The sequence below is a fragment of the Sminthopsis crassicaudata genome, chromosome 1 (assembly GCF_048593235.1).
Source record: "Sminthopsis crassicaudata isolate SCR6 chromosome 1, ASM4859323v1, whole genome shotgun sequence".
Taxonomy (NCBI): Eukaryota; Metazoa; Chordata; class Mammalia; order Dasyuromorphia; family Dasyuridae; genus Sminthopsis; species Sminthopsis crassicaudata.
In genome coordinates this window covers 540,905,814-540,926,023 of record NC_133617.1, presented here as the reverse complement: position 1 = coordinate 540,926,023, position 20,210 = coordinate 540,905,814, and the positions used below count along the sequence as shown (strand labels likewise).

General features: G+C 31.4%; 1 protein-coding gene across 2 annotated transcripts in view; it reads left to right on the top strand.

Moving 5' to 3' along the window:
* EFNA5 (ephrin A5) overlaps positions 1-20,210 on the top strand; it is a 314,697-nt gene that overhangs the window by 252,361 nt on the left and 42,126 nt on the right. For both annotated transcript variants that reach the window (XM_074281923.1, XM_074281922.1), the window contains exon 2: positions 4,980-5,272. In XM_074281923.1, the coding sequence (XP_074138024.1) occupies positions 4,980-5,272 (293 nt within the window). The remainder of the gene's footprint in view (positions 1-4,979; positions 5,273-20,210) is intronic.

The following is a 20,210-nucleotide window of genomic DNA, read 5'->3' as shown; positions in this document are numbered from 1 at the left end:
GAAAAGTTAAGTGATATTAAATTAATATTTCCTTTTAAAATAGTAAATATATGACATAGGGAAAGAATAATTTACTTGATGTATGACTCAAAGCAAATCACTTAATGTCTCTAATTCTCAATTTCCTTATTACTAAAATGAATATAATAATATTGGTAGTATCCAGTAATAATATTGGATCAAATTTAAGGGTTGTTGTGAGGATCACATGAGGTAATATATGTAAAGTGCCTTACTTTGTATATGTATGTATCAGATAATAGTGCATTTTTGCATGTGTATGTGTTTTGAAAGGATGGCAAAAGTAATATATTTTAGGGACATTGTGGGTCCTAATATCTCCCATTTTGCCCTTGAAGATATGTAGTTTCCACTATAACCGCTCTAGGATGACAAAAAGAACATCTGTTGTGAGAGAGGCTTTAGGGAAGCATAAGGTTTACATTCTGTGTAGACATGAGTAGCAGAAGGGAAAGAGGAGGAAGATTGTTTTGTTACAAACAGGGACTGCTACTTTTCACATATTCTTACAAAACATGTTTGCAAATATATTCTATTCTTCCTCACTTTTACTTCAGTTATGACTATGTACTTATTTAAGGGAAGCTAATAAGTTATTTTGTTTAAAGAAAGAATATGTTTTCCACTATTAAACTGTAAATAAGAGTGAAAAAAAAACGGTGTCAAATTCATTCATTCCCGATTTAGTTTTGATATTGGCTGGTTTGGTATCATAGATAGAGATTGGAGGTTTGGTATCACAGATAGGGATTGAAAGGGAGGATTGGAAAAGTACCCTGAGATTAGAAACAGCAGTAGCTGCTCAAATGCTTACTTATTTAGTCTTTGAGTGAATCAAATGCCATTTCACTTCCTTTTCAGAAAAAGAAAGTTGTCTTACAATTGAAGATGTTTAATTTAGTTCTACTGTAATAAGAATATTAAGCCTACTATCCCCATAGCCTAATTACCATGTATTGTCTCTCTGTTAAGTAGCTCCCTTTTCCCTCATCCCATAGGTGAGATCCTCCTAGAATCTCCATTTTTTAGAGAGGCCTAAGCCAGCCTACCTTCTACCATCCTTACCCTTAATAAGTACTTAATTTTCTTCTTTCCTTCCCCTCCTTCCTTATATAAAATAAGTTTAGAATTCAAGAACATAGTTAGGACAGACTAATATTTCTTCTCTGCGTATGTATGTATATGTATGTAAACACAGGGGAAAAGGTGTCAGCTTTTTTTTAATGTTAATAATGTTCTTTATATATTAATAAAAAATTTCACTCAAGAGTTTCATGTCAAAATACCTTGGTACATGATTCCATTGATATAGTTTTATTAATATGCCAGAAATTTCGAGTGAAGTTCAAGATTTTTTTCCCCTCAGTACAGACCTATGATTTCATTGGAGCTGAGAGTTAAAGGGTTTCACTATAGTCATCTATATCTCTCAGATAAAAGATTTGATTACTGGTATTCCTAACTCTAAGATCAACCCTATGTTCACTATGCATACTACATCTTGAAGGCTCCAGTATAAACCATTATAAACTGGTACCATATCTTTCATCTTCACTGGAAAAATGTCATTGTCTTTGACCTTAGGAAATACATGTGTAATAAAAATAGGATTACTTCAAGGAAAGTAATAAAAATATAAAATTGGAGGGAGAGTGAGAATGATGTAACTCAACTTGAAACCTACTTTATTAGTATTATTTCTTTTAAAAATAAAATTCTCCTGCTGTCTGCATCACTATCATAAGTGTGCGTTTATAATGGAAAAAGTATGGTCATCTGCATCAGAAATAATGATTTTTAAAAATCAGTTAATCCACAGATCAATAAGCACTCATTACGTACCAACATGTGTCGAGTACTACCATCAACACTGGAGATACAAAGATATAAGTAGACCTAAGGAATTTGTTAGAATGGAGGAGATAGTAGGTGTAGATTCAAGAATATAGAAAATATGTGCAAAATGAATATAGGATAATTTGGGGAAGAAAGGCCCACCAGCTAAAGGAATCAAGAGAGGCTTTATGTAGGAGGTGGTGTTTTAGCTGAGTTTTGAAGAAAACTAGCAGTTTCAAAAGGCCAAGATGAGGAAAGAGAATATTTGGGTATGAGAAAGAGGCAATGCAAAATCCTTTTTATTAATACATGAACTGTTGTATGTGACAAAACATTATATCTGAACTATAGAGTTATATGAAGAGAAGTAAGGTACAAGAAACCAAAAAGAAAAGGAGGTTCCAGATTGTGAAGAACACTAAATGACAGACAGAGAAGTTTAAATTTAATCCTAGAGGTAATAGGGAATCACTGGATTTATTGAGCAGAGTGATAATATTTTCAGATCTGTGCTTTAGGGAAATTATCTTGATAGTTATAAGGTGGATTAGGGAGAGGCTTGAGACAGAGTGATCAAATAGGAAGATATTATTTTTTAAGACTTAAATAACTTTTTTCTAGTGAATGAAAATCAGTTTTTCCTTGTCTTCCACTGGAAAGAAAATCCTCATAGCAGATATTCAGAGTCAAGCACAACAAATTCCTGTGTGAGTCATAACTAAAAAAAATGGTCTTCTGCACTCTGAAAACTGTATGTGAATAAAAGTTTCATTGGTAACTACCATTAGTCTAAGGTACAATTAGTACCTGGATTGTGAAAGAAGAGGAAGAGGAGAAGGGAAAGGGAAAGAGTAGGAAGAAGAAGCAACATGTACTTAAAAATACCTAACTGGAAAACCTAACAATGAGATGGATCAGTTATATTTGTCACATGAAAGAATACTGACATTTTAGTGTATTGGGAAAAGAATGAAATAGGTAATATAAAATATTTGTGACAGTTTGTGAAATAAAAAATGGGGTCTCTAACCTCTCTTGAAGATCCTTTCTTGTCTTGGACTGATCCAAACATTTGGAGAATCTATTTTACTTTTCCAATTTTTCAGTAATACACAGCTAGGGATTATGAGTGATAGAAATCACCAATCGATTTTTTTAAACTGTCATCAACAACAACCTAAATAAAAATTATGATAATACAAAGTGCATCTGGACAATGCTGCATCTCTCCTATGGCATTCATTCAGAACTGTCAAATTATTCTGTGTGCTGATGATTCATATCCCATCATCTTTTTAGCTGAATATTGCAGCATCTCCTATTTATATTTTGGCAACAGTGTTACATTGCTTTTTAAAAATCTTTTAAAAGCATCATGGACTTTCTTTGCATCTTGACAAAGCATCTTGCCAATAATAAATGAAATAATCAGAGGACAGCTGTAAATATAAATATCAATAGTCCAATATCTGTGCAGCAAGGAAATAGATGCAGCCTAGTGAAGGAAGGTTGCTTTTGTTTTTATTTTTTAAAGAGGAAGACCTAGAGAGATAAATTTTACTATTTAATAACTGAAGAATTGATGTGATGGAGATGTTAGATTTGAAACCAGAAGATTTGAGTTTTATTCCTGATTTTGTCACTTAATTTTTTGTGATGTTGAGTCAATTAAATAATAATCTCAGGACCACAGTTTTCTTGTCTGTAAATTGAGAATGTTGATCTGGATAATTTTAAATTTTCTTCCCAGTTGTAAATGTCTATGATTTTTCGCTTCTTTTAAGTTAAAGTGTGATTATTCTGAAAATCACAGGTGATGAACAGCAATAAGATTTTTATCAACTAATAGTTTTACATTTGAGAATAGAATTTAGAAAGTAATGTTATTGATCTGCCTCCGATTTTATTTGTTTGGTGCAAAATAGCAGTTGATTTTTATATCTATGATTTTTCTCCTTTCTATTTGCTGAATTTCCCTTTCCATTTAATTTTATATGTTCCAAGAAATGGTTGTCACTTTACTTTAAGAGGAACATTGATAAGCTGAATGTGTAGAAACGAAAGGCATCAACATGGTAAAGACTCTGAAAATGATATCATTTGAGGAACAGAATTGTATGTTCTTCATAGAAAAATGATATAGTAATGTTATAATATATTTGAAAGTATATCTTGGAGAAGAGAAAATAGAGATATATTGTTATCATTTTTGAAGTGAAAAGTAGAGCCAATCAAATGAGTTGCATAGAGAACATATATTTTAGTTGTATATAATGAATAACTTTATAATCTGATCCTTCCAACTATGGAACAGTCTATATCTCAAAATGTTGTTATCCATTTCTAAATGTGTTTAGGCAAGAGGCTGAACTTTTAAAGGATTTTGAAGAATGAACTCCTGCTTTGGATAGAAGGTTGAACTAGATAACTTTTTGGAGTTACTTTCAACTCTCCAATTCTGGATTTTTGTTTGCTTTGTTTTTGAACCATGATCTTATTGTTGTTTTTAGCAACAGCTTTCTTTTATGATAAATCTTCTAAAGCCTCATTCTGAGAAAAATTAATTTACCAACTCAAAATGAAGTGTTTTTTTTTTTCTTTGCACTGCCTCATGTTTTTTTAAATGTTAGAAAAAGGAAGGAAGAAGAGTATTGTGTACTTTTAAAATTCAGTTTGAAAGGGATATAAGGCAGGGAGAACATGGTTAATGAATTAAAATGAGGTTTATGATTTATTTGTGTATGCAATTCTTTCTTTTCCTGTCATTTTGTTAATGCAGATTATTGAAAATTGACTACAGTTATTACACAATTAACTCAAGAACTTGAACATTTAAAACTTTAAATGTAATACTAATGTTGCATACTGGGTAAGCTAGAGTAAAACCCCATTATAATAGTTTACGATTACTTGAATTTGAATACATAGTAGCTCAAATCATGATGCATACAAATCCCTATACACAGCTCAATAATCTCATACAATAACAGTACTATAATTAGAGTACTAATTCTGTCCCTTAACCTAACCATAGCAAAGTGACTCCACTGTGTAATATGATACCTCTGGATGGGCAGCTCTTTGCCTATGAATAATCTGATCTTTTTCTCCTTCTTTCTTAGATTCCAGAGAGGTGACTACCACATCGATGTCTGTATTAATGACTACCTGGATGTGTTCTGCCCTCACTATGAGGACTCAGTCCCTGAAGATAAGACAGAACGCTATGTCCTATACATGGTGAACTTTGATGGCTATAACTCTTGTGATCACACCTCCAAAGGGTTCAAGAGGTGGGAATGTAATCGACCTCATTCTCCAAATGGACCACTGAAATTTTCTGAAAAATTCCAGCTCTTCACTCCCTTCTCTCTAGGATTTGAGTTCAGGCCAGGCCGGGAATATTTCTACATCTGTGAGTATATGGAGAAATTGATAAATCTCTGCTATGTTGCATAGCAGCTGCAAGAATCTAGACTAATTTTTCACCTATGCTTCATGAAATTGCAGAGGGCTTGGCTCTATGCATTACAGATGTCTCTTAGTAAATGCAGACATCAGGTTCCCCAGATACATTAGCTGGGAATTGAAAGCACAAATTAGATTAAAGGTACAGCTTTCCTCCCCTCCCCCCTATGAAATCGTGTGTCAGCCTGTTCAATGAACCACTGAACCACTTTTAAATGAAAAGATGCTGCTAGGACTTTTCTGAAGCTCAAAAATGTTTTTTAAAAAACCATGGAAAAAAGAAAATAATTAAATTTACATACCATGGAGTCATTGAATTTCTTATGCAGGTGTTAGCAATATCCTTTCAATCATCTACATTTTCAGTGGAGAAAGCTAAAACTCCTGCGAATGTCAGCAGGCTTAGGATAAATAATCTCTTTGCACCAAGGAGAAAAGATAATTATTAAGAGCAGCTGTGTCTTTAAGCAGGAAAAAGTGTAAAGTACTGCAGAGTATCTTCTAAGTGAACTAGTGTGAGTGAGTTTACCCACCTGTGATTAGTAAATGACCCCATATAACAAGACTTAGAGCCTTTTCCAGTAAAATCTTATGCTAATAACCCTCCAAATTACCTTCTCTTTTCCCCTATCATTTGCAACAAAAAACTTCTGTGATCCTTTTCATGTAACTTTCTGAGTAACATGTAGTTTGTAATGTATCTTGAGCTGTCATGCTTATTTAAAAAAATGGAAAATTACAATTGCATTAAAAAACACTTTCCCATAGCAGAGGCTATTTGTACATCAAGAAATACTATCCATCATGAATGGAGTTAAGTAAAAATATTCATTAAGCATATGATATGTGCAGAATGCTGTGCCTTATCCAGCGGTAGAGGCAGTGATAAGTAGGATACTAGTTCTGCCCTGAAGAAAACTTACATTTTACAAAGCTTACCTTTCTAGAGAAATTAGACATGTGCATAAATAAATATCACACAAAATACAATTTGAATAAATGTAAGAAAGATTCAGAGTGCTGAGAGAATTCAGAGAATTACTTTTGGCTCAGAGATCTATAATACCTGCACAAAAGAAATTTTATTTGGGCACTAAAGAATTACCACAGGTAAAGGGTCTGCCATTTCTGGCACAGGGAAGATTATGGTCTTGAAGAACAAAGTAAAATATGGTTTGGAAGAAGCATAAAATTGTGTAAAATTTCATTGTAAAGCTATGTTAGAATCAGTGTAGACAGGGAAAGTACTCTCCATTTTTCCTCCCTTTTTCTCTCAAAACAAAATTTTGTAAGAACAATTTCAGCTGTATGTGGAAAAAAATAGCCCATTTGCTCATACATTGGCATATAGTAAAAAGGGGAAATAAGTGATGAGAGTTCTATTATTTTAATATTTATTTCCAGAGGTTGTTACAAGAATATAGCTTGATGTTGTCTTACAGTCTATAAGTAATTTTTTTAAAAAGCTAATACGAGGATTATTTAAAAGCCAGCATGGCAACCATTTGGCACTTTTGTGAACATTTTTCTTGGAATCAAATTGGAACAAATGAGAGAAAAAGAACAACAACAATAACAAAAAAGAAATAGAACTGGGAATATTCCAGAATAGGCAGATAGTTCCATTTACTTCTTAATAGCAGAAAAAAAGCATAAAAATTACTTTTGGGCAGAGTTGGAGATGTTTTTATTGGGTTCCCAGACAATCAAACAATAACAAAAACAGAAAGTCAACATAACATGTGGAACCCTGGTATTAGAAATGTATATATGACCTATAGTTGATGGCATGATTAGTATGGAAAAAATACATTATATATTGAGCTTTATAAGCAAGATATTATTATTGAAATACACCCATCATGCTTATGACTGGTTTTCTTCATTTTTAGTTAAATTCAATATTTCACTAAAAATCATTATGTGTCTTCTATAACATTCATTTAACAGAATCATTTAACTGTCAAGAGCTCCCATCAAAATAATTATTCCAAAATGTTTTAAAATATCAAGAGCTTTATACTGTTCAGATGAGTTTTTCTAGAATTACTTTTTTAAGTGAAAGTAAAATAGCTCAAAATTAGCAATAAGGAGGTGTTCATTTGTAAGGCTTGTGTTGGTCTAATATTCAGTAAAATTAAATTTTCAACCATATTTTCTAAGCATGAAAAATTTCTTTTATGTATTTTTTGTTGCTAAAATATTTCTTTATGCTTTTTTTCTTTCAGGCTGCTTATAGCAGCAGTAATAGTCAAATGTAGAGGTCCCAGGGAAGCAAAGTACATTGTACTTACAATTAAACCTGAAAAACTCTCAAAGGAGAATTGTGCTTCACAAAAGTATTTTCTCTTTTCCAATATATGCAAAATGAACAAAATTTGTAAATGTTTTTTTACCCATTCCTTAAATTTATCAACATACTCAGATTGTGAAGATTTCAGAAATAAGCATTAAACCTACCTGTCAGTTTGATGAAACATTCATTACTTAGATAGGAATTACTTTTCATTTCCTTGTTGGTCTTTATACTTCATTGGATATGTTGTTTTTTTTTTCTCTAAAGAAAATAAAAACTGTTCTTCAGCATCTAATGTTAGTGATATTGAAGAAGATATTTTTCATGGTGTCTGGAAAGTTAAAAAAAATAAGAATAAGCTCATTTGAATTGGGAAAAAAGATAGTTTTATACAGTTGCACTCACCTAATTTTGATTGCCCATCCTTCGGGTAAATCAGAAACAATATAGATTGTTTCTTTACCACTACATAATATTTGTTTCTTTCCTGATTCTTGTCACCTTTTTAGAATTAAGGAAATGAAGTGACCTGAAGCCTTTTATATTACATTTTCCAAATTGCTCAAAATAGAGAGATTTCATTTCCTTTCCGAGCATCAGGCCCTTCCTGCCATCTGTCTTGGAGAAACCCCAGGATACCATGAATCCTAGAACTATGGTGACAATTATTTTATCCTTTCTTCAATAGTTCTATATTAAATAATTGTGTTGTGACATGTTTACTAAATCATCTGTCATGTCTGAGCTGTTCTTTGTCAATCTGACAAATGTGATTATTTTCCATTGGAATAATTTTGGGGCTCCTAACTTTTTTGTGACATGGGTCCCTTTGACAGTCTGAAGGTCTTGGACCAATGATCAGAATAATGTTTCCAAATAAATACTGTCTCTGGATTACAAGGGGAAATAATTATACTGAAAGACAATTATCAAAATATTAGGGGAAAAAGAATTTACAAATCTCAGATTAAAAATCCCTTTGATTTAGATATTAATTGATTTTAGATATTAATGGTATTTATACTTAACTCCACATTTGGAGAATTATAGCTCAACAAAATAGGAAAATGCAAGTAACATAAAAATGGTAAAATCTTAAATGGAAATTTTTTTAGAGACATACAGTTTGGCTTGCAAAATAATTCTTACAAAGCTAGTTATTTCAGAAAAATCATTGAGAACAATAATATGATAATATTTTGAGGTGATTTTTAAAAATACATCTTTGTAAGCAGTAGAATCAAAACTTTTTCATTTGTTTTCAATAGTTAGCTGTTACTTTAGACTTAATATCTAGTCGTGTTTCTTAATTGTCATATGTAAGTTACTATAATGTTGTATTTTATACTAATGACTTTAATACTATAATTTTTATTCACTTGCTTAAATTCTTGCCAATTGATATTTTGTCTTCCAATCTGTGGGATGCATCTAGCTTTGAGACACCTGATTTCTTAGGAAGATTTAGAGGGGATAAGACTGAGAACATAGCTTACTTAATTAGTTGCTTTAAAATACAGAGGCATTCTGATAACTATAGGTTTTGTTTACGTATTTTTTCCTGCCAGTTACTATAAATATATTTGTTACATATCACAAGAGAAATATGTTTGCAAAAAAAAGTTTTAGAAAATACACTGAATTTCCAAGTTTAATTCAACTCATCAAACATATACTAAGCACCAATGGTATACAGAATATTTTGCTTCATTCCTGGAAAGATAGACTTAGCTAATCTCATTTTCCTGATACTATATAAGTTATAAATGGTAGAGAAATGTATTCATAAATAACTCACCCAAAATAATGTCTAAAAAATGAAAACAATACTGTCTGAAGTGTAGTGTGGGAGAAGGTATTTTTCCCTGAAGGAGAGAGGGTCAAGGTTGAATTACAGCACATAAATGTTTTTTGAGTTGGGCTTTAAAAAGATAAATAAGATTTCCTCAGTTTGGGGTTGGGAGGCTGGCATACAGCAAGATGAAGTTCTTTTAGGCACTAGGAAAATCATGAATAAAATCATACAGGTAGGAAAGTACAGGTTATATGTAGTTGATAGTTCAACTTAACTGAAGTAAAACTGACAAGGGACAAAAAACTAAAACAGTAGAACAGTCCCAGATTGTGGAAGGCCTTTGAATAACTATGCAAAAAAATTCTGAATATCATTTGGAATAGAAAGCTATTGAAGAGTTTGAACAGAGATAACATTGCCTACACTTAAGGAAAATCAATGTTTCAGTAAGTTTCAGTAAGGTACACAGCTGGTTGTTAAACTATAAGCCTTAAGTTCAGAATATGTTTAATTTTGGTCATTAATTTCTAGTTGTTTATATCTAATTAATCTCTAGTACCTAACACAATGACTGGCTCACTTAATGACTGCTTTGAATTGAAGTGATTACGTATGCTAGATGGAGGAGAAGAAAAATTCAGAAATGGCAGAGTTTCTGGAGGCTGTACTACCCATAGAAGAGATAGCTCCTTGAAAGCTCTATGATAGAATCATGATATGAGCATCTGAACTAGAGTCAGGAAGACCTGAGTACAAATCTAGCCTCAAACATGTGTCATTCTGGGCAAGTCATCCTGTTTGCCTAAGTTTTCTCATCTGTAAAGCTGGAGAAGGAATGGAAATTTACTTTAGTCAAGAAAACCCCAAATGGGGCTATGAAGAGTCAAACATGGTGAAAAAACTGAACAAGCCTTGATAGAAAAAGTGAAGTCATAAAGATGAGCAAATTTGAGCCGCTAGGTGGCAAAGTAATTAGAGTATTAGGCTTGGAGTCACAAAGACCTGAGTTCAAAGATAACCTCAGATACTTTATGGCTATGTGACCTTGGGCAATTCACTTAACCTTAGTTTGCTTAGTCACCTCATCTGCAAAATGGTGATAATAATAGCATCTACCTCCCAAAGTTTCTGTGAGGATCAAATGAAATAATAATTGTAAAGCACTTAGCACAGCTCCTGCCACATAGGAGATGGTATATAAATGTTAGCTAACATTATTTGTAGCAGAAATATAATGGTCCCTATTTTTGGCATATTAAGTTTGAGGCACTGTTGTTAAATCAGGGAGAAAATATCATTTTCACAGGTGGAGATATGAATCTCAGACTTAGGGAAACAGCTAAGGCATATGAACTTATTTAATTAATTTAGTGATGTTTGCAAAGACATACACATATAGTCATACAAACATCTTACATGTAGTGAAAATAGCATTGCCTGATACTCAAAAGATCTGACTAGCAATGTTACTCTGCCACTAAGTCTTTTGAGTTCTTTAAGCCTCAATTTACTCATCTGTAAAATTAAGATGATAAAACCTGCCTTTATAGTTTTTTTCTGAGAATCAAATGATAAATTTTTTTCTTTGAAAACTGTAAATTTACTATATATGTAAGTTATAGTTTTATTATAATTAATATAATTATAATATAATTAATATAATCATATATATTATATTATTATATATTATCTATATTATATATTATTAATATTATTATGTATATAATAATATTAATAATATAATATATTATATATATAATATAATTATTATAATTATAATTAATATAATTAAATGACCCTCCAAAGATGATAAGGCAATGTAATAAGGCAGGTAAGATAGATGGACTTTCTCAGAATCTTATGGGGAGCATTTCCATATTAGTGAGAAAACAGCTAAAAGGCAGTGAATTTTAATGACTGAAACATAGCCTTTCTATTTGAAAAATATTATTGAAGCTAGAGGTAATTAGAAAGAATTAAGAAATTGATAGCTACTGTCATAGAATTCTGTCAAACTTTATTCTCTTATCAATATTAGGTCAAATTTTGCTGAAGAAACAATTAAATTTAAGCCTATATTGCTAATTTCCCCCCCAAAATCATCTCTAGTATATTTGTTCTATGCCTTCTCAGAACGATAATTTAGGTTTAGATTATTCTATTAATTTATATCTGTTTATAGGTTGAGAGAACCATTTTTGTATGATGACTTTCTGTGGTGATTATTGATTATGCTGTATATAGGCTAAATGAGGCATGCTTTAAAATACAGATAACCACAAAGGGCTCTTTGGGAGAATATGGAAGACCTGGATAAGAACAACCAAAAGAATCCTAGTCCTAATTTATCAGTCACTCCTTTTAGTTCTTTCAGGATCATTTTGGTTGAGAGCTAGGTCTTCTTGAAAATTGTTAGTAAATCTACCATGCTTTTCAGTCACCAGGGTAAAATATTATTCATTCAAATACCGGTCAACTTTTTAAAAATTATCACTGTAAAAGTCATACCTTTGAGCAAAATAGAGATACATAGCAGAATTTTTAAGTTTCTTTGAAGTGCTATGACCCTGAAAGATTCATTAGACTAAAGAACCTACAAGATATTGAAAGAAATACCTACAACCCAGAAGTAAACAGAAGTGTATGTTATTCTCTATTCATTTTATTTTCAAAAGGATTGTGAAATAGAGCATGTTTCTAGGCACTTATTTTTACATTAACATTTTTAGTTGATAGTTAAATATTTTATGAATTAACAGTTTAATATTTTATTCTTGGAACTTGAGGCAACTTTATCACATAAGATACAAATTTGTAAATTAAGAAAATAAATTTAAATAAGACATGTCTAAAATTATCTATGCTATACTTTAGAAATCTTTTGTTTGAATGGTGTGGATTATTGAAAACCCATTAAAAAGATCATAGATATCAATAGTGAAGATTTCAGAAGATGCTAGAGGACTCTTAGCTTTCTTTTCTTTCCCCTAATCAATTCATAAGCATTTATTAAATATCTGCTATACTATGTGCCAAGCACTGTGCTACTCACTGGGGATAGAAAGATAAAATGAAGCTTCTCTGTCCTCATGGAGTTTATATTCTAAAAAAGAGTTGTATTCTAAAGCAGAGTTTAATAATCTATAACTCACCAAAAATTGGGCCACCATCTGTTTTTGTATGATTGAGCTAAAAATGATTTTTATATTTTGTTCGTTTAGAAATTTTTTTCATTTAAAAAAAATGTAGAAACCCTTCTTATCTCATGGGCCTCACAAAATAGGGGGCAGGTGGGATTTGGCTGGTGGACCATAGTTTGCTAACCCACTATTCTAAAGTATCCTTTGTTAGTTGCTTGAAATCTGGAAATAATTTCTCATTGGAACATTGGTATAAATCATGGTTAGGTTCAAAGGCTAACCCACAAAAACTTATTTCACCTATAATAAATTAGCTGAAATAGTACCAATTATAATTCTGTTAGTTAATCCAGACAGAAAAACAATAAACTTGAACAATTAAAAAAAATTCTTAAGTGCTGGTACTTGAAGAAAAGCAGGCTTAATTAGAACCTTTCAGCCTTTTAGTGCATTCTGCATTAATATTGTAACTCCAGTGTTAGCTGCTGCTGCCTGGTAAGTAGTAGTAGCAAGTCTTGTGCTGGTCTCAGTATGTCATCTTCACCCTTGGGGGCAGTGTGCCTTTTGTTCCCATATTAGAAAGTAGAAAAATGCCTGATTCTCTGCCAGTGGAAGTAAGCCAACTTGGCTAATAACAATAAGGTGATTTCTTAGCTTCATTGATGGATCTATGAGGAATAATTCTCTGGATGTAATACCTCTCGTATTTGAAATGAATATATGCTCCAGTTTTTCATTCAGTCCCATTTATGTGAGTGTACCATGTTTTACCATCCAGCAAAGGAAGTTGAAGCAACAAGAGACGAGCAGTAGCAGTGGTAATTGCCACCAGTCTCCATTCCTATTCAATCTCATTAGTTATATTAATTGGTATTTAAAAGCTTGATGTTTTGTAACTTAGAATCTCGTTGTCATTCTGCCTCTTTTTCTTCATATTCAAGGAAGGTATGTTTATATATAGCTATCAGTTTCCTTGGGCATCTAAAATGGAAAGATGGTTACTTAAATTTTTCTCCCCATTTCATATTGTTTACTTTTTTAAAAAGCCAGCAACTATGTAATAAGTATTATACCTTGTTTTCAAAACTATCCAGCTTTTCAGTGCTTCCTTTTAAGTTTTCCATTGTTCTCAGTTACCCATTGTTTTCCCCATCCCATTCTAGAGAAGGCTAGAATTAAACACAAATATGTGTATAAGTACATGAATATATATATATATATATATGTATGTATAAAATGTTTATACCAATGTATGTACATAGATTCCTATTAACATACATATATACATATGCACATATTTGTTAAATTGTACTGTAAATACTTCTACTTATGAACATTGTTTAAGATATTGACCAATGCCCAATTTCTGCCAGACTTTTTTAGCTTTTTCAACACTTTTGACCAAATAATCAATCCTTATTCCAAAACTTAAATTTTTACATTTGTCTGACACAAGTTTACTATACTCCTTTATTATTGTGTATTGTATGGTCATTTTGTTCTACTGTTCTTTCTGTTTCTCAGTCAGTAATAGATAGTTTTGATATCTACTGCCTTATAATTAAGTTTGAAATCTGGTACTACTGGACCTCCTTTAACATTTTTTTTCATTAATTTCTTTGAAATCCTTAACATGATTTTCTTCCAAATGAATTTTATTATTTTTTCTCAGTAAACTACTTTTTTCATAATTTAATTGGTAGCATTGAATAAATACATTAGCAAGGTAAAATTGTCATTTTTATTATTTTATCATATTTGCTTTGCTTGTCCAAAACAATATTTCCCCAATTATTATGATGACTTTATTTGTATAAAGCGTGTTTTTTTTTAAATTAGGTTCATGTAGTTCCTGAGTCTCTTTTGAGGGGTATACTCTCAGGTATTTATATTGCCTAGAGTTATTTTAAATGAGATATTTCTTGCTACTTCTTCTTACAGAGTTTTGTTGGTGACATGTAAAAATGCTGATGATTTATGTGGGCTTATATTTTACTCTACTAAAATTATTACTTGTTTTAACTAATTTTTGTTGAAACTTTAGGATTTTTAAATACATAGTCTTCAAAAATAGTTGTTTGTCTCTTTTGCTATTTTGATTCCTTTAATTTCTTTTTTATCTTCTTACCGATATTGCTAGAATTTCTAAAAACAGTATTGAATAATATTGGTTATAATTTCCCTATTTATCTTTTAATTAAATATCTTTTAGCTTTAATTTTGCCTGAGATCATTATTGACGTCCTTGCTTTTTTTAACCTCAGCTGAAGTATCAAAAATTTTATCCTTACCCTTTGTTTTAAACTGTGTATATTTCAGACTTTGGATTCTGATTTTTAATCTGTTATACAAACCTTTTTTCATTTTATGGGTAAATACATCCCATTCCTATTCAAGATTATAATTACAAGTAGCATAATTCCCTCTATTCTATTTTTCTTTATTTGTTTATCTTTCTTGCTCTTTTTATTCTGCCCCTTTTAATACTTTTAATTTGCTTCTAATCACTACCTTGCTCTTCTATTACTTAATCTACCTCTCTTAAGAATCCCTCTCTTATCCTCTCTTCATCCTCCATTTTATTGTTCCCACCCCTGTAAAAGTCCTTCTCTGTATTCTTCTCCTTCACCTTCTTAATTGTTAACCTATACTCCCTTGTAAAAGTCCTTTCCTTATCATACCCCTTTCTTTTTCTTTATAAAATTTGAACATTTTAATGCTTTTTAAGATGTAGGTTTTTCTCTCTTTAACCCAGTTCTGATTAAAGTAAGGTTCCAGCATTACCAACCCTCCATCCTCACTTGTTTCTTCTATATCAGTTCTTCTTTTTCTCATTTGAATGAGATAATAGGTCCTTTTTACCTCTCCCTATATAGTTTTATATTTATAATCAACTCATCATACTTAGCTCTGTGCCAGCCTTTCTTTTGAACTAACCAAGTAAAGATGACAGTCATAAAAGTACTGATAATATTTTTACACACAAAAATAAAGTTTGACCTTATTAATTCCCTTATAATTGGTCTTTGATGTTTATTTTATGTTTCTCTCAAATATTTTGATTTTTTTATTGAGTTCTGATCACTTTGTTACAAATACCTGAAAATCAGTTTATTAAATGCTCATTTTTCTTGTTTAGGTTTATTTCAATTTTGCTGAATAAGTTTTGGTCACAACCCCAGCTCTTTTGCCCTTCAAAATATTTTATCCCAAGACCTATGGTCTTTTAATGCAGAAGTGCTAGATCTTATATGATCCTGACTGTAGCTTAAGTAATTAATTTTTTCTTATTGTTTCTTATAATATTTTATTCTTAACTTAAGGACTTTGAAACTTGAATATGAAATTCTTGTAATTTTTTTATCCTAGGAGCTCCTTAAGGTGGTAATCATTTTTCTTTCATTTCTACTTTGTTCTCTTGTTCTGAAACTTCAGGGAAATTTTCCTTAATATTTTCTTGTAACATTGTATCAGGACTCTTTTCAATCATAACTTTTAGGTAGTCTAATACCTTTTATATTGTGAAGCATCTAATAAGATGCTTTATATTCTCTTCTGTTTTTCATTCTTTTGATTTTGTTTTATTATTTCTTGCTGTTTTATAACATTGTTAGCTTCCTTTGCCTTTGTCTAATTCTCAAGGAGTTGTACTCTTGTTAAGTTTTTGGATCATTTTGTCCAATTGGTTGACTGTCTTGGATTGTTCTTATTTTTTTCCTAATTTTCTCCCAAAATGTATCAAATACGATAATGAGATAATAATTGCTAACACATAGTATGTGCTACATAAATATTAGGGACACTGCTGCTGCTGATCATCTTGTCTGAGACCTTCTCCAAAAGAAATTTTGCCATTCAGTGTCCCCAGTGATTGTTGGTATTGTTGCTATTATTTGTCTTTCATTCTGTGACATTAGAGAGATAATGGCATGACATGCAGATGAATTGAATTTTGAGTGAAGGTTGTACAAGATCACATTTCTTTTTTCATTTTCTCTCCTGTTAATATCTCAGTCCAGTGGAAAATATAGATCTGGATAACTGAAGATGATCCTGGATGCAGTTGGAGATCTATCCCTATAAAACTATATTTGGGAAAGAGGCTCAGGAATATGACTTATGATTGCATTGCCCCTAATATCAACAGTTTTCCAATGAAGAAAGTGTGTTTGTTTATATTTAATATTACTGTCAAAGAATGCAGACTTTAGATCTTGGTTTATTCAAATTTCAGCAATATAGGTCAGTAGACTAAAGAAAGAAAAAAAATATGCCCTTATGTTCAGGGACTCACAATTTCTAAGAACTTAATCACATACCTTGGAAAAAAATCAACTAAAATTTTATTTTTTGGCTTTGTAGCTATTGTGGCACATGCTATAAACAAAAGTACTTAAAACTACCCTAGAAACATTCAAAATAAAGTTAGTCTACCAATATTTTAAGTTAAACTACCCCATATAACTTTTTTTTTTTTTTTTTCTGGACTCAGATATTTATTAACTATGTGACATAAGCAAGTAATTTACTTTCTTTTTTTTTATTTTATATATATATATTTTATAATATTATCCCTTGTATTCATTTTTCCAAATTACCCCCCCTCCCTCTATTCCCTCCCCCTGACGACAGGCAATACCATACATTTTACATGTGTTACAATATAGTCTAGGTACAATACATGTGTGTGAATATCATTTTCTTGTTGCACAATAAACATTAGAATCCGAAGGTACATGCAACCTGGGCAGACAGATATAAGTGCTAACAATTTTCATTCCCCTCCCAGTGTTTCTTCTCTGGGTGTAGCTACCTCTGTCCATCATTGATCAACTGGAAGTGAGTTGGATCTTCTTTATGTTGAAGATTTCCACTTCCATCAGAATACATCCTCATACAGTATTGTTGTTGAAGTGTACAGTGATCTTCTGGTTCTGCTCATTTCACTCAGCATCAGTTGATTTAAGTCTCTCCAGGCCTCTCTATATTCCTCCTGTTGGTCATTTCTTACCGAGCAATAATATTCCATAACCTTCATATACCACAATTTACCCAACCATTCTCCAACTGATGGACATCCATTCATCTTCCAGTTTCTAGCTACAACAAAAAGAGCTGCCACAAACATTTTGGCACATATATGTCTCTTTCCGCTCTTTAGTATTTCTTTGGGATATAATCCCAGTAGTAGCGCTGCTGGGTCAAAGGGTATGCACAGTTTGATAACTTTTTGGGCATAATTCCAGATTGCTCTCCAGAATGGCTGCATTCTTTCACAACTCCACCAGCAATGTATTAGTGTCCCAATTTCCCCACATCCCCTCCAACATTTGTCATTATTTGTTCCTGTCATCTTAGCCAATCTGACAGGTGTGTAGTGGTATCTCAGAGTGGTCTTAATTTGCATTTCTCTGATCAGTAGTGATTTGGAACACTCTTTCATGTGAGTGGATATAGTTTCAATTTCCCATATAACTTTCTTTATGGTAAGTCACACATCCTATAAGTCAGCTAAAATACAAATTTGTTTAACAATTATTGGAAGATTGTTTCCATAATATTTCCTTCAATTCAACCCCCAACTAACCCTTTATTAGAAATATGATTGATTTTTTTTTCTTATAAAGAAAGCATATAGAATCTTTTCTTTTAGAAAATATTACATGTAATTTCCACTTTAGGTACTGACAATTGCTCCCTAGAAACGTGTGTTGTTAGACTTATAGAAAAGGGAGAAGAACCTCCACTACCCACTATGTCTTACTCTACATAATTTGTAATTATTTACTTTATGAAATGAATGCAGTTTGTATTTAATGGGCTTTAAAAATCAACATTAAGAAGATACCTTCCCCCCCTTCTCTAGTATCTTAAATGGAAATAATGTGCAAAAAAACTTAAATCATTAAGTACATATCATCTTAGATGGATATAGGTGTAAAAATCAGTTGTTTGAGAAATAAAAATAAGTATACTATTAATTTTTTACCATTTCTTGAGTACTTCCTTGAAAATTTGGTTATAGAAATTTTATACATCTCTTAAAAGAGAAAGTTTAAATGAATTTGAGACAATATTTGAAATTTCTTTTAGACTTACTTTTTAGATTTTATTTACAGACTTTAGATTTTTTTTATTTTACAAAGAGGGAGATATTCATAGAATGAATCAGTTTTCATGCTAGTATAATTGTCTAGTGAGCATGCTGGCTTTTTTAATGGTAGAAAATAGGAGTTATGTTGTATTTATAATTTACAAAGGTTTCAGTTAAATATACCTTTTAAATTTAAAGATTGAATTTACAGTACTAATTCTGTTTCTAATCATCACAAGTCATACTGGAGAGAAATATGAATGGAGTTTGTAAGAGCTATTAAATAAAGGTTAAATAAAGAACATTATAAGGAGGTATTCATGGAGGTGACTATATTTCTCTGTACTCATTAACATAACTGTACTTTTCTTTTAGGGAAAGAGTTGTTTATTACCAGGTGCCTCATTAACCTTTGTTCAAGATCTGATCAGCATAAACCCCATACCACAGTTGCTTTGACAGCAGTGGGCTTAGATCTATTCCATCTTGGGGAATGTTGTATTTGATGGTTGGTTCGACAAATTCACTAGAGAAAGCCTGAGTAAGATCAAAATGACAGAAAAAGGGTTGCTAAAACATAGGGTATTTAGGAGAATTTTTATTATTTTTACATTTCATGGTAATAATATTTGGAGAAGCAAGGTGAATTTTAAAGGTGTAAATTCATGCTTAGCTAAGAGAATAAGATTAAAGGACTTACTTCTTTAAAAAAGAATGAAAGGGATTAAATGTCAAACCTGTTTAGAAAAGAAAACTTAGAACAAACATAACTGCCTAATAGATTGTGACATTGGTAGTGTTCAGAAAGTTCTCAAAGGGGAGCACTAAAAGCTGTTGAATAATTGGGACTTGGTAGAAATTCAGCATCTCACTTCTAAGAAACTGTAGAATAAAGTCTTATTCGTTCCTATTGACTGACTTTTCAGTGTTATTCAGATAAATTGAAAGAAAAAAATCTTGATATTTTAAAATTATTTTCCAGAAGTCAGTTGTCAAGATATCGATAGGGTAAATATAAATTCCTGAATAGAAATCTATGAAATACTAATGTAGTCCTTAACTTACAGAGGGAAGCACACACTCCAGCTTCTTTTCCTTATTTTTCCCTATTGAAACTGAAAACTAAAAGAAACATATTTGGGTATTTTACCTTTGGTTCTTCACAAATGTCAAGAATATCTCCATTTCTCAGAGAAATTTTGTACATGATAACTTAAGTACTTTCACAATGAAAGAGTAATTTAGACATATAAAAGATGTAATGTTGAAGTAATTTCATTTCTGAATTAACTGAAAACAATTTAATGAGCTACCATATTGCATGTATGGTCTGTGTATCATAGAGCAGATGTCAGGAAAAATGGAAATAACATTCTAGTGACACTTGAAATTACAGTGTTTATACTTTATTAACTTCCTGTTGTCAATATGATATTCCAGTGTTTTCCAAAGTAACATATTAAAGGAACTCAACTTCCAGTTGATGATGTCCAAGTATTGTAAATTAATTACACCCCAAACAAAAACAAAATAAATATTCAGATATATTTTGATTAAGGA